This window comes from Thamnophis sirtalis, unplaced genomic scaffold (assembly GCF_051295495.1).
Source record: "Thamnophis sirtalis isolate CommonGarterSnake01/CBP01778 unplaced genomic scaffold, rThaSir2_p1.2 scaffold_14, whole genome shotgun sequence".
NCBI classification, from domain to species: domain Eukaryota; kingdom Metazoa; phylum Chordata; class Lepidosauria; order Squamata; family Natricidae; genus Thamnophis; species Thamnophis sirtalis.
In genome coordinates this window covers 7,695,215-7,708,824 of record NW_028261394.1, presented here as the reverse complement: position 1 = coordinate 7,708,824, position 13,610 = coordinate 7,695,215, and the positions used below count along the sequence as shown (strand labels likewise).

The window sequence follows — 13,610 nt, the reverse complement described above, 5'->3', positions numbered from 1 at the left end:
AAAGCCAATTAGGTGAGTTTGAGCCAATAACCAGGAGATGGGGAGTTCTAGTCTCACCTTAGGCATGAAAGCCAACTGGGTGAGTTTGAGCCAATAACCAGGAGATTGGGAGTTCTAGTCTCTCCTTGGGCATGAAAGCCAACTGGGTGAGTTTGAGCCAATAACAAGGAGATGGGGAGTTCTAGTCTCTCCTTATGCATGAAAGCCAACTGGGTGAGGTTGAGCCAATAACCAGGAGATTGGGAGTTCTAGTCTCACCTTAGGCATGAAAGCCAACTGGGTGAGTTTGAGCCAATAACCAGGAGATTGGGAGTTCTAGTCTCTCCTTGGGCATGAAAGCCAACTGGGTGAGTTTGAGCCAATAACAAGGAGATGGGGAGTTCTAGTCTCTCCTTAGGCATGAAAGCCAACTGGGTGAGGTTGAGCCAATAACCAGGAGATTGGGAGTTCTAGTCTCACCTTAGGCATGAAAGCCAACTGGGTGAGTTTGAGCCAATAACCAGGAGATGGGGAATTCTAGTCTCACTTTGGGCATGAAAGCCAACTGGGTGAGTTTGAGCCAATAACCAGGAGAGGGGGAGTTCTAGTCTCACCTTAGGCATGAAAGCCAATTGGGTGAGTTTGAACCAATAACCAGGAGATGGAGAGTTCTAGTCTCTCCTTGGGCATGAAAGCCAACTGGGTGAGTTTGGGCCAATAACCAGGAGATGGGGAGTTCTAGTCTCACCTTAGGCATGAAAGCCAATTGGGTGAGTTTGAGCCAATAACCAGGAGATGGGGAGTTCTAGTTTCACCTTAGCCATGAAAGCCAATTGCCTGAGTTTGAGCCAATAACCAGGAGATGGGGAGTTCTAGTCTCACCTTAGCCATGAAAGCCAACTGGGTGAGTTTGAGCCATTAACCAGGAGATGGGGAGTTCTAGTCTCACCTTAGCATGAAAGCCAACTGGGTGAGTTTGGGCCAATAACCAGGAGATGGGGAGTTCTAGTCTCACCTTAGGCATGAAAGCCAATTAGGTGAGTTTGAGCCAATAACCAGGAGATGGGGAGTTCTAGTCTCACCTTAGGCATGAAAGCCAACTGGGTGAGTTTGAGCCAATAACCAGGAGATTGGGAGTTCTAGTCTCTCCTTGGGCATGAAAGCCAACTGGGTGAGTTTGAGCCAATAACAAGGAGATGGGGAGTTCTAGTCTCTCCTTATGCATGAAAGCCAACTGGGTGAGGTTGAGCCAATAACCAGGAGATTGGGAGTTCTAGTCTCACCTTAGGCATGAAAGCCAACTGGGTGAGTTTGAGCCAATAACCAGGAGATTGGGAGTTCTAGTCTCTCCTTGGGCATGAAAGCCAACTGGGTGAGTTTGAGCCAATAACAAGGAGATGGGGAGTTCTAGTCTCTCCTTAGGCATGAAAGCCAACTGGGTGAGGTTGAGCCAATAACCAGGAGATTGGGAGTTCTAGTCTCACCTTAGGCATGAAAGCCAACTGGGTGAGTTTGAGCCAATAACCAGGAGATGGGGAATTCTAGTCTCACTTTGGGCATGAAAGCCAACTGGGTGAGTTTGAGCCAATAACCAGGAGAGGGGGAGTTCTAGTCTCACCTTAGGCATGAAAGCCAATTGGGTGAGTTTGAACCAATAACCAGGAGATGGAGAGTTCTAGTCTCTCCTTGGGCATGAAAGCCAACTGGGTGAGTTTGGGCCAATAACCAGGAGATGGGGAGTTCTAGTCTCACCTTAGGCATGAAAGCCAATTGGGTGAGTTTGAGCCAATAACCAGGAGATGGGGAGTTCTAGTTTCACCTTAGCCATGAAAGCCAATTGCCTGAGTTTGAGCCAATAACCAGGAGATGGGGAGTTCTAGTCTCTCCTTAGGCATGAAAGCCAACTGGGTGAGTTTGACCCAATAACTAGGAGATGGGGAGTTCTAGTCTCTCCTTAGGCATGAAAGCCAACTGGGTGACCTTGGGCCAATAACCAGGAGATGGGGAGTTCTAGTCTCTCCTTAGATATGAAAGCCAACTGGGTGAGTTTGAGCCAATAACCAGGAGATGGGGAGTTCTAGTGTCACCTTATCCATGAAAGCCAACTGGGTGACTTTGGGCCAATAACCAGGAGATGGGGAGTTCTAGTCTCTCCTTGGGCATGAAAGCCAATTGCGTGAGTTTGAGCCAATAACCAGGAGATGGGGAGTTCTAGTCTCACCTTGGGCATGAAAGCCAACTGGGTGACTTTGGGCCCCGCCCACCTCGCAGGGTTGTTGTTGGTCATTTTAAAGGCTCAGAGCAAAACAGCAGAGAAAACATAATAGGTCTGGATTGATACCACACTAAACCACGGCTAATTGAATTACTTGATTTTAGCTTACTGCGTTAAACCACAGCTATTGCCTTTAAATCACAGGCTAAGCACTCATCTCTGGTTTATCACCGCAGTAGCTGGGAAGCATACTCACATTACTACTAACCCAATATAGGGGAATTTAAGACAAACGTTGACAATTTAACCCCATCCCTCTCGCATCCTGGTTAGGTTGCAATAGGAGATTATCAGCAACAGCACTCACTCTTATCCGTCAAACCAGGTTAACATCACCAAGTCCAGGTTTTCTCCCCACATTAAGCCAAAGGAAGGAGACTAAACTGTGGCTTAGGAACCTAGCTTCCCCCCAAGGTGCTCAGAGCAATTGTAGTTTGTTCTGTTAGGGATTAGCCATGGTTTATAAACCAGAATTGATGGATTTGGCACATTGCTTTGAATGCTTGCTTGGGGAATAGAGTATGCTGTCCAGCCTGAATTTTAGGAGCAAGCCTAGTTTGTTCCCAACATTATTCAGAGAGAAACCACGATACTTCCCGGAATATCCCATTGCAAACCAAGAGAAATTCCCGTTACCTGGGAAATTTAGAGCTCCGGAGGTAAAAATACTGCTTAGAAAGTAGCCAAAGAAGAGCCTAAAGCAGAAAGAAAAAGAAAAAGAAATTAAGCTTGGCTGCATTCATACGACCGGCTGCCCCTTCTCCCACGCCTAAGGAAATTAATCAAACTTTTACCACGCATTGCAAGACGCCCAACCCACAGGCATCTGCATCCTAGCCGCCCGGCGCAAAACAGACCGTATTAACTTTCAGCCTCGCAGTTTAGACGCCCGATTCGGTTTTTATAGCCTGCATGGGCTTTCAACGCGCATGCGCAACGCCGGTCCCACAACTCACTACGTTCTCACGTTCTACTCAGCTGGGCTGGGGAGGCTTTCCCGCCCGAGCGCTCGGCTGAATGCGCGCTTTCTTTCTTTCTTTCTTTCTTTCTTTCTTTCTTTCTTTCTTTCTTTCTTTCTTTCTTTCTTTCTTTCTCCTCCCTTCCCTCCCTCCCTCTCTCTCACTCTCTTTCTTTCTTCTTTTTCTCTTTCTCTCTCTCCCCCTCCCTCCCTTCCTCTCTTTCTTCCTCCCTCTCTCCCTCTTTCTCTTTCCCTCTCTCTCTTTCTCTCTTTCTTTCTCCCTCCCTCCTCTCCTCTCCCCTTCCTTCCTTCCTCTTTCTTTCTCTTTCTTTCTCTCTTTCCATCTCTCTCTTTCTTTCTTTCTCTCTTTCTCCCTCCTCTCTTCTCTTTCTTTTTTCTTTCTTTCTTCCTCCCTCCATCTCTCTTTCTCTTTCTTTCTTTCCATCTCTTTTCCCTCCACTCCCCTTCCTTCCTTCCTTCCTCTCTCCTCTCTCTCTCTTTCTCTCTGTTTCTATTTCTTTCTTTCTTCTTTCTCTCTCCCTCCCTCCCTCCTTCTCTTTCTTTCTTCCTCCCTCCATCTCTCTTTCCATCTCTCTCTTTCTCCGTACCCTCCTCTCCCCTTCCTTCCTTCCTCCCTTCCTCTCTCCCTCTCTCTTTCTCTCTTTCTCTTTCCCTATCGTTCTTTCTCCCTCTCTCCCTCCCCTCCTCTCCCCCTTCTTTCCTTCTCCCTTTTTCTTTCTTTCTCCTTCCTTCCCCCCCTCCCTCGAGGTTTCGATTATCTGCCGCTTCTTTGCAAGCACGCTACTACCGATCCTCAGCCCTGCTTGCAAACCCGTTCACATTTCAGGCGAAACCCTTCCCCGAATTGCGCGCTCAGAGTCGGGGCCGCCCGGTATCCCAAACGCGGATCTAGCCCGATCCCACACACACACACACCCCGGCTGTAGAGAAAACCCCACGGAGGTGGCCTCTTCCCTGACTCGGGCGGGTCCCAGAGAGCCGACCGACTTACTCGCGAGGAATCGTACGGCGGGCCAGGCTGTCAACGGCATCGCCCATGTCAACCGAGACGGACCCACGGAGCGAGGCTTAGAGGCTTTGCAGATCGCCTCCCTTCACCTCTCGGTTTCAGTCCTAAATTTGGCCTCCCTCCGGCCGGGTTTTCTCGTGATGAAAATAAGAGGAAGAAGAAGAAGAGGAAGAAGAAAGAAGGAAGAAAGAAGGAAGAAAGAAGAAAGAAGAAAGAAGAAAGAAGAAAGAAGAAAGGAAAGAAAGAAGAAGAAAGAAGAATAGCAATAGCAATAGCAGTTAGCAATAGCAGTTAGACTTATATAGACTTATATACCGCTTCATAGGGCTTTTAGCCCTCTCTAAGCGGTTTACAGAGTCAGCATATTGCCCCCACAGTCTGGGGAAGAAGGAGGAGGAGGAGGAGGAGGAGGAGGGGGGGGGGGGAGGAGGAGGAGGAGGAGGAGGAGGGGAGGAGGAGGAGGGGAGGAGGAGGAGGAGGAGGAGGAGGAGGAGGAGGAGAAGAAGAAGAAGAAGAAGAAGAAGAAGAAGAAGAAGAAGAAGAAGAAGAAGAAGAAGAAGAAGAAAGAAAACAGAAAACTTTTCTCCTCCCCAATGTTTTCCAGATTTTGGTAACTTTAAGATAAGTGGACTTCAGCTCCCAGAATCCCCCATCCAGCATTCTCATATAATCCCATAGGTTTAAAAATCCATTTTCCTTTCATCACTGGCAGCTCCCGGGCTAAAGTAGGACGAGAACTCAGAGTCTCCTGGTCTCTAAGGTAGGACTAGAACTCACAGTCTCCTGGTTTTTAAGGTAGGATTAGAACTCACAGTCTCCCGGTCTCTAAGGTAGGACTAGAACTAAGATTCTCCTAGTTTCTAAGGTAGGACTAGAACTCACAGTCTCCTGGTTTTTAAGGTAGGATTAGAACTCACAGTCTCCTGGTCTCTAAGGTAGGACTAGAACTCACAGTCTCCTGGTTTTTAAGGTAGGATTAGAACTCACAGTCTCCCGGTCTCTAAGGTAGGACTAGAACTAAGATTCTCCTAGTTTCTAAGGTAGCACTAGAACTCAGAGTCTCCTGGTTTCTAAGGTAAGACTAGAAATCAGAGTCTACTGGTCTCTAAGATAGGACTGGAATTCTCAGTCTCCTGGTTTCTAAGGTAGGACTATAATTCACAGTCTCCTGGTTTCTAAGGTAGGACTATAATTCGCAGTCTCCTGGTCTCTAAGGTAGGACTAGAACTCACAATCTCCTGGTTTCTAAGGTAGCACTAGAACTCAGAGTCTGCTGGTCTCTAACGTAGGACTAGAACTCAGAGTCTCCTAGTTTCTAAGGTAGGACTAGAACTCACAGTCTCCTGGTTTCTAAGGTAGGACTATAATTTGCAGTCTCCTGGTCTCTAAGGTAGGACTAGAACTCACAGTCTCCTAGTTTCTAGGGTAGGACTAGAACTCAGAGTCTCCTGGTTTCTAAGGCAGGACTAGAACTCACAGTCTCCTGGTTTCTAAGGTAGGACTATAATTCGCAGTCTCCTGGTCTCTAAAGTAGGACTAGAACTCACAGTCTCCTGGTCTCTAAGGTAGGACTAGAACTCACAGTCTCCTAGTTTCTAAGGTAGCACTAGAACTCAGAGTCTGCTGGTTTCTAAGGTAGGACTAGAATTCACATCTCCTGGTTTCTAAGGTAGCACTAGAACTCAGAGTCTGCTGGTCTCTAAGGTAGGACTAGAATTCACAGTCTCCTGGTTCCTAAGGTAAGACTAGAACTCACAGTCTCCTGGTTTCTGGCTCTCACAGCTAACCTCATACACCTAGTTAAGTCACCTGTGTGTGAATTGAGCTGCCAGCGACGAAAGGAAAATGCCTTTTAAAACCTATCTGGGATTATTTGAGAATGCTGGCTGGGGGATTCTGGGAGCTGAAGTCCACCTATCTTATCAATTTAAGGAATAAATAAAAGCCTTCCAAAGTGCGTCTCCCTTCATTATTATTATTATTATTTTTAAAACAACCGCCAAGGCTGTAAGATTTCCCCACCCTCCTCCTGCTCTCTGGAGTATGAAATTCTCCCATGCAAATAAGTCACAGGGACAATAACCTTTGCTTCTCACGTCATTTGCTGTGTCATCAAAAGTGTCCCGTCTGCTGGGATTAAGCAGCCACTGCCTTGGGCAGGGCCGTGGGAGCTGAGCAGGCCTCCTCCTCCTCCTCCTCCTCATTGTTTCACGACCCACCAGAAACGCCAACCGGCCACAGGAACGATGTCCTCTCGCTTCCACCGAGCAGCTGCCGACAGCAACCTGCAATTACTGAAAGAAGCTACCCGCAGGGACCTCAACACCGCCGATGCGGATGGCATGACGCCCACTCTGCTGGTGGCATACCACGGCAACGTCGAAGCCCTGGAAATCGTCTGCAGGCGGGGGTGAGTGAGGCAGGCTTGGGCTTCCAGGAACCCAAATAGTCTTCGGAGAAGAAGAAGAAGAAGGGTGTCCAAATTGAGGGAATCTTGACTTCCATTACTGGAAGTTTCCAAGAAGAAATCGGGAACTAATTGTTTAAAATGGTCTAGAGCCGGGATGGCCAAACCGGGGCACGCATGCCCAAAGTCGTGACACATTTCGGCTGGCACGCGTGGCGTCTCCCGTTCCTCTTTCGGGTTTCTGGCGCACATGCGTGCACGCCGATCAATAGCAATAGCAGTTAGACTTATATACCGCTTCATAGGGCTTTCAGCCCTCTCTAAGCAGTTTACAGAGTCAGCCTACTTGCCCCCAACAATCTGGGTCCTCATTTTACCCACCTCGGAAGGATGGAAGGCTGAGTCAACCTTGAGTTGGTCAGGATCGAACTCCTGGCAGCGGGCAGAGTCAGCCGGCAATATTCTAATCATTGCGCCACCATTGCAAAGAAGGAAGGGAAAGGAAAGGAAAGGAAATGAGAAAGGAAGGAAGGAAAGGAGGAAAATAGCAATAGCAGTTAGACTTATATACCGCTTCATAGGGCTTTCAGCCCTCTCTAAGCGGTTTACAGATTCAGCATATTGCCCCCAACAACAATCCGGGTCCTCATTTTACCCACCTCGGAAGGATGGAAGGCTGAGTCAACCTTGAGCCGGTGAGATTTGAACCGCCGAACTGCAGAACTGCAGTCAGCTGAAGTAGCCTGCAGTGCTGCATTTAACCACTGCGCCACCTCGGCTCCCTTTATTCCCTACCCGTTCGGACCAGTTCAGCCGAGTAGGTAGTAACTCAGCTGCCCCTGCACCCGAACAAATTCTATTGTCAGCGGTGCCATCTTGATTTTTGGTTCTATACATTGCGCAGAATAATCTCCATTGCAGAAATGTAGCTTCCCTCCCCCCCTTTTCTAACATTCTCTGCATGCGCAGGCCTTTTCAGGTGTAAATACTGCCATGCCCAAGAAGCCACGCTCACAGAACTGGTAGTTTTAAAAAATTGAATTTCACCCCTGCTTGGGGGGAAGTTAAAATATATGAAGAACGGTTGCAGGAACTGGGTAGGTCTAGTTTAATGAAAAGAAGGACTAGGGGAGACATGATAGCAGTGTTTCAATATCTCAGGGGTTGCCCCAAAGAAGAGGGGCTCAAGCTATTCTCCAAAGCCCCCGAGGGCAGGACAAGAAGCAATGGGTGGAAACTAATCAAGGAGAGAAGCAACTTAGAACTGAGGAGAAATTTCCTGACAGTTAGAACAATTAATCAGTGGAACAACTTGCCTCCAGAAGTTGTGAATGCTCCAACACTGGAAGTCTTTAAGAAGATGTTGGATAGCCATGAAACGGTATAGGGTTTCCTGCCTAGGCAGGGGGTTGGACTAGAAGACCACCAAAGTCCCTTCCAACTCTGCTATTGTAAACTTGTAAAGTTATAAGCTGAGCTGTCTCGGCCAAAATCTGGAAGTTCTCCTTCGCATCCTTGAGGTTGCATCTGGGCATTCTGACGTGGCTCGAAGGCTATTTGCAAGATTGTGTGTAAGAGTCCGGCGTTAAAAAGCCTTCGAGGATTTGTGGAAGCAGCGCAGGGTTCAAAGAGGGAGGGGAGATCCTCACCAAACAGAAAGAGGAAGCGCCACCATTCCCCTCTCTCTTTTACATAGGGTGTGTTTTATTTTTTATTGCCTATTTATCGCATGCAGCAGCTAATAAATGCGACCTTTAAACTTACAGTTGTTCGGCAACTGGGTTTTATAGCTAGAGTTGAAGACACACTGGCTTCAGTTCCTTCCGAGTCATTGGTTAAAAGACAGAATCTTTCTCAAAAGCGAATTGGGTTGAATTAGGGTGCAGTTCTAGAAGATAGAATAATTGAGTTGGAAGGGACCTTGGAGGTCTTCTAGTCCAACCCCCTGCTCAAGCAAGAGACTATATAATTTCAGGCAAATGGTTGTCCATTCTCTTTTTAAAAGCCTCCAGTGATGGAGTATTTATTTATTTATTTATTTGTTTGTTTGTTTGTTTGTCTTGTATGCCGCCCACTCCCGGAGGACTCCGGGCGGCTCACAAAAGACAAGGGAAAGGGGGAAACTAGACAAAGACAACATATTAAAAACAAGCCAACATTCACAATTTCCGTGGAGGTAGATGCTTCTCAGCTCCCCCCAGCCTGCTGGAACAGCCAGGACTTGGTGGCTTTGCGGAAGGCCGGGAGGGTAGCAAGGGTCCGGATCTCAACAGGGAGCTCGTTCCAGAGGGCTGGAGCTGCAACAGAGAAGGCTCTCCCCCGGGGAGTCGCCAGCCGACATTGGCTGGCAGATGGAATCCGGAGGAGACCTAACCTGTGAGATCTAATTGGTCTGAGAGAGGTAATCGGCAGGAGGCGGTCTCTCAGGTACCCAGGTCCGATGCCATGTAGGGCTTTATAGGTAGCGACCAGCACCTTGAAGCGGATTCGGAGACTAATAGGTAGCCAGTGTAGCTCGCGGAGGATAGGTGTAACGTGGGTGTACCTTGGTGCACCCACAATCGCTCGCGCGGCTGCATTCTGGACTAATTGGAGTCTTCGAACACTCTTCAAGGGCAGCCCCATGTAGAGCGCATTACAATAATCCAGTCTTGAGGTCACAAGGGTGTGAGTGACTGTCTGAAGGGCCTCCCGATCCAGGTAGGGTCGCAATTGGTGCACCAGGCGGACCTGGAGTACCCAAAATTTCTGAAGGGAAGCTGTTCCATTGATTCATTGTTTTCACCTTTAGGAAATCTCTCCTTAGTTCCAGGTTGCTTCTCTCCTTGGTTAGTTTCCCTCCATTATTCCTTGTCTGGCCTTCGGGAGCTTTTGAAAAATAGCTTGACCCCCTTCCTCTCTGTGGCAGCCCCTGAGATATCAGAACGCTGCTATCCTGTCTCCCCTAGTCCTTCTTTTCATTCAACTAGACATACCCAGTTCCTGCAACCGTTCTTCATATGTTTTAGCCTCCAGTCCCTTCATCATCTTCATTGCTCTTCTCTGCACTCTTTCTAGAGTCTCCACATCTTTTTTGAATTGTATTTGTATTTGTATTTGTATTTGTATTTATTTGTCTTGTATGCCGCCCACTCACGAAGGACTCCGGGCGGCTCACAATAGACAAGGGAAGGGGAAACTGGACAAAGACAACACTTTAAAAACAAAAACCGCAACATTCACAATTGTGGTGACCAAAACTGGAACCAGAACTAATACAATAATACAATAGCAGAGTTGGAAGGGACCTTGGAGGTCTTCTAGTCCAACCCCCTGCCTAGGTAGGAAACCCTACACCACTTCAGAGAGATGGCTATCCAACATCTTCTTAAAGACTTCCAGTGTTGGGGCTTCACAACTTCTGGAGGCAACTTCTGTTCCACTGATTAATTGTTCTCACTATCAGGAAATTTGTCCTCAGTTCTAAGTTGCTTCTCTCTTTGATTAGTTTCCACCCACTGCTTCTTCTTCTACCTCTCAGGTGCCTTGGAGAACAGCTTGAACCCCTCTTCTTTGTGGCAACCCCTGAGATATTGGAAGACTGCTATCATGTCTCCCTTAGTCCTTCTTTTCATCAGACTAGACATACCCAGTTCCTGCAACCGTTCTTCATATGTTTTAGCCTCCAGTCCCCTCATCCTCTTTGTTGCTCTTCTCTGCACTCTTTCTAGAGGCTCCACATCTTTTCTACATCGTGGCGACCAAAACTGAATGCAATATTCCAAGTGTGGCTTTACCAAGTAGTTTGCATTGAGTGTGTAAATCCAGATAGGTGATACCTAACCACTTCCTTAGCAGAATAAAACAGAGAAAGAGAGAAGCACGTGGCCCTGTGGGGTTTTTTGTTTGTTTGTTGGAAGAGTGAGAGAGAAAAAAGGAGCTAATTTAAGTGACGATCAGTTCACATTTTTTCCCATGGGAACTAATTATTAAGGAAATCTTGCTCTAAGCCTCTGGATTTAAATTTCAAAAGAAGAGAGCTAAACTGACTTCTGACTTTAGAAAATAAGTCTTTGGAGGGTTACACATTCTGCCCCTTTTTTTCTTTCATTCGTTTTTATTTAATGTAGTTTGTCAAACAGGTACAAGATAACAGGGATAAGTATAAACATGGACACGAACGAGGGAAACAAGTACTAATACATGGGGAGAGTAGGACAGGGACGGTAGACATGCTGGTGGGCTTTTGCACGCCCCCTTTATGGACCTCTTAGGAAATGGATGAGGTCCAGGGTAGACAGTTTGAGGTTGAGGCCAGAGGTGGGTTCCTACCAGTTCGCACCTATTCGGTAGAACCGGTTCATCAAATCTACCGAACCGGTTAGAAGAGGTTCCACCAGTGGACCCGGAAAGCAGGCCACACCTACAGAAGAGGTTCCAAAATTTTTTGAAACCCACCACTGGTCCTTGGATGTGATTATTCTACACTATCATGCTCCTATTTATAAAACTCAGGGCCTCTGTGAAAGGTAAGGATGACTACTGCGTTTGTGGTGCAATCAGAACATTGCGTGTCTTGAAGTTGTTTTAACGCAAACCAAAGATGCCTTTTGAAAAACAAGTTTACATCCTATTCTTATGCATGCCAGTGCTGTGTGAGGTCATTTAAGGTGGTTCTGACAAGTGTCGTCGGCATCTTCATATCCGGTCACATGGGCGGCAAGCCACTCCCATCCGGTCACATGGGCGGCAAGCCACTCCCACAAAGGAGGCCACACCCACAGAGTAGGTTCGAACAATTTTTGAAACCCACCACTGGGTTGAGGGGTTTGAGGATTTAACAACAGAGTCAGGTGGAGCATTCCAGGCGTTGACCGCTCTGTTGCTGAAGTCGTATTTTCCGCAATCGAGTTTGGAGCAATTTACCTTGAGTTTGTGTCTATTGTTTGCCCGGGTATTATTGCGGTTGAAGCTGAAGTAGTCGTTGACAGGTAGGAGGTTGTAGCAGACAATTTTGTGTACTACACTCAGGTCAGACCGAAGGCAGTGTAGTTCCAGGTTGTCCAAGCCCAGAATTTCAACCCTGGTGGCATAAGGGAATTCTGTTGTGAGCAGAGGAGTGGAGGACCCTTCTTTGCAGACAATAAATGGGATTTGGGGACCCTCTTCTCCCTTGCACGGAAATCCCTGCACTGAAAAATGTAGCCTGTCAGGGGACATGTTCGTGTGGAATGACCTTCTTGAGATGCTAATTGTTTTACTTGCAGGGGGGGGGGAAATGGCAATTTGGAATATCCATTATATCACATCAGTTTCTGTCCCTTCTTACAATCTTTGCAAATTGGTCTTTGTGTCTCGTGGCCTCGACTTACAACTACTGGTTCAGTGAGCATTCAAAGTTACAGCGGCCACAAAAAAAGTGACTTATGACTGGTTTTCACTCTTATGACCCGTGGTTACAGCATCCCCGTGGTCATGTGATCAAAATCCAGGTGTTGGCAACTGGCATGTACTTACGACAGTGGCACTGTCCCGGGGTCACATGATCCCCATTTGTAGCCTTCCCAGCTTATTTCTGACAATGGGGGAAAGCCAGATTCCCTTAACGACCGATTCATTTAACAACTGCAGTGATTCACTTAACAACTGCGCCACGCCAGGTCATAAAAACGGGGCAAGACAATTGCCTTGTTTAGCCATGGACAGGTTGGGCAACAACTGTCGTCGTGGAGGACTAAGTATTTGTATATATGTGTTGCGGTTCAGCTTTTATAATCCCCAGCCAAGTAGCCTGGGGATTATGGGAGTGGGAGTCCCATACATCCAGAGGATTCCTATTTGGGGAAAAAAACTGCTCTCAAGGAAAATGAGAGAGACCTGAGTCTTTTGTGTTGTTGTGTCCTTTTCAGGGGCGATCCCAACGTCTGCGACATTTGGGGAAACACACCGCTACACCATGCGGCTTCCAACGGCCACACCCCCTGCGTCTCCTTCCTGGTCAATTTCGGCGCCAATGTTTTCGCCCTCGACAACGACATGCGCTCGCCCCTCGACGCGGCGGCCAGTCGGAGCCAGTATCAATGCGTCCAGATCCTTGACAAGGCAGCCACTGAGCAGAGCATCAAAAACCCCAAGCGGGTGGCCCGCCTGAAGGCACAGGCCCAGCGCGAGGTGCAACGGCAAATCCACCTGTGTGAAAAGCGCCAGAACAAGCACCAGCTGGACATGACCAGGCAGTTCCACAAAGGATCCATCCAGCTGAGTCACGGCTCCGCCACCAGGACGAAAGTCTCTCAGTTCTTCGCCACCGGCTCGCTCAGCAACGTCCCCAAGCAGTTGAAGGACACTTTCAAGCTGAAGACCAAGAAGAAAGAGGAGAATAGCCCAGCCGGGAGCCCCGGAGCCGAGAAGGAGGGCTTCTCTGGAGAAACCACCGCGATGGATTCGTCCTCCGAGAAGGAGGTAGAAGATCTGATGTGCGGCTTTCAAAAGAAGATCAGCTTTTCTGAAGAAGACGAGGACTTGGGACAGAGGTCTATTTTCAACCGCCCAGGTCTTGGCAACCTCGTCTTTCGAAGTCAGAAGACGGAGGCCTTGCTTCCTGAGAAAGAAGGCAGGGCCTTTCAAATTCCAGAGCTCTTTCAGCTGAAGGAGACCCTTGGCGCTTCAGACCACGAAGATGACCCTGAAGCCTCCTGGATGGAAGAAGCCATTGGGTGGGATGAGGACAGAGAGGAGGCGTCTCTCCTTGAAGTGTTCCTGGTCGCTCATCACCTCCATGAATTCCTCCCCATCCTGATGAGGGAAAACATTGATTTGGAAAGCCTGATGCTTTGTTCCGACGAAGATCTGCAGAGCATCCAAATGCAGCTGGGACCTCGCAAGAAAGTTCTCCACGCCATCAGCAAAAGGAAGTTAGCTTTCGAAAAACCAGGCTTGGTCAGGGACACCCAATTATAAACACAGAATAGCAATAGCAATA

At 48.0% G+C, this 13,610-nt stretch overlaps 1 protein-coding gene across 1 annotated transcript; it reads left to right on the top strand.

Moving 5' to 3' along the window:
• Window positions 1-6,453: 6,453 nt before the first annotated feature.
• On the top strand, window positions 6,454-13,591 carry ANKS4B (ankyrin repeat and sterile alpha motif domain containing 4B). The gene is made up of 2 exons (XM_087728924.1): window positions 6,454-6,652; window positions 12,538-13,591. Exons 1-2 carry the CDS (start codon window positions 6,489-6,491, stop codon window positions 13,586-13,588), a joined length of 1,215 nt encoding a protein of 404 aa, XP_087585050.1. The 5' UTR covers window positions 6,454-6,488; the 3' UTR covers window positions 13,589-13,591.
• The last annotated feature ends 19 nt before the right edge of the window (window positions 13,592-13,610 follow it).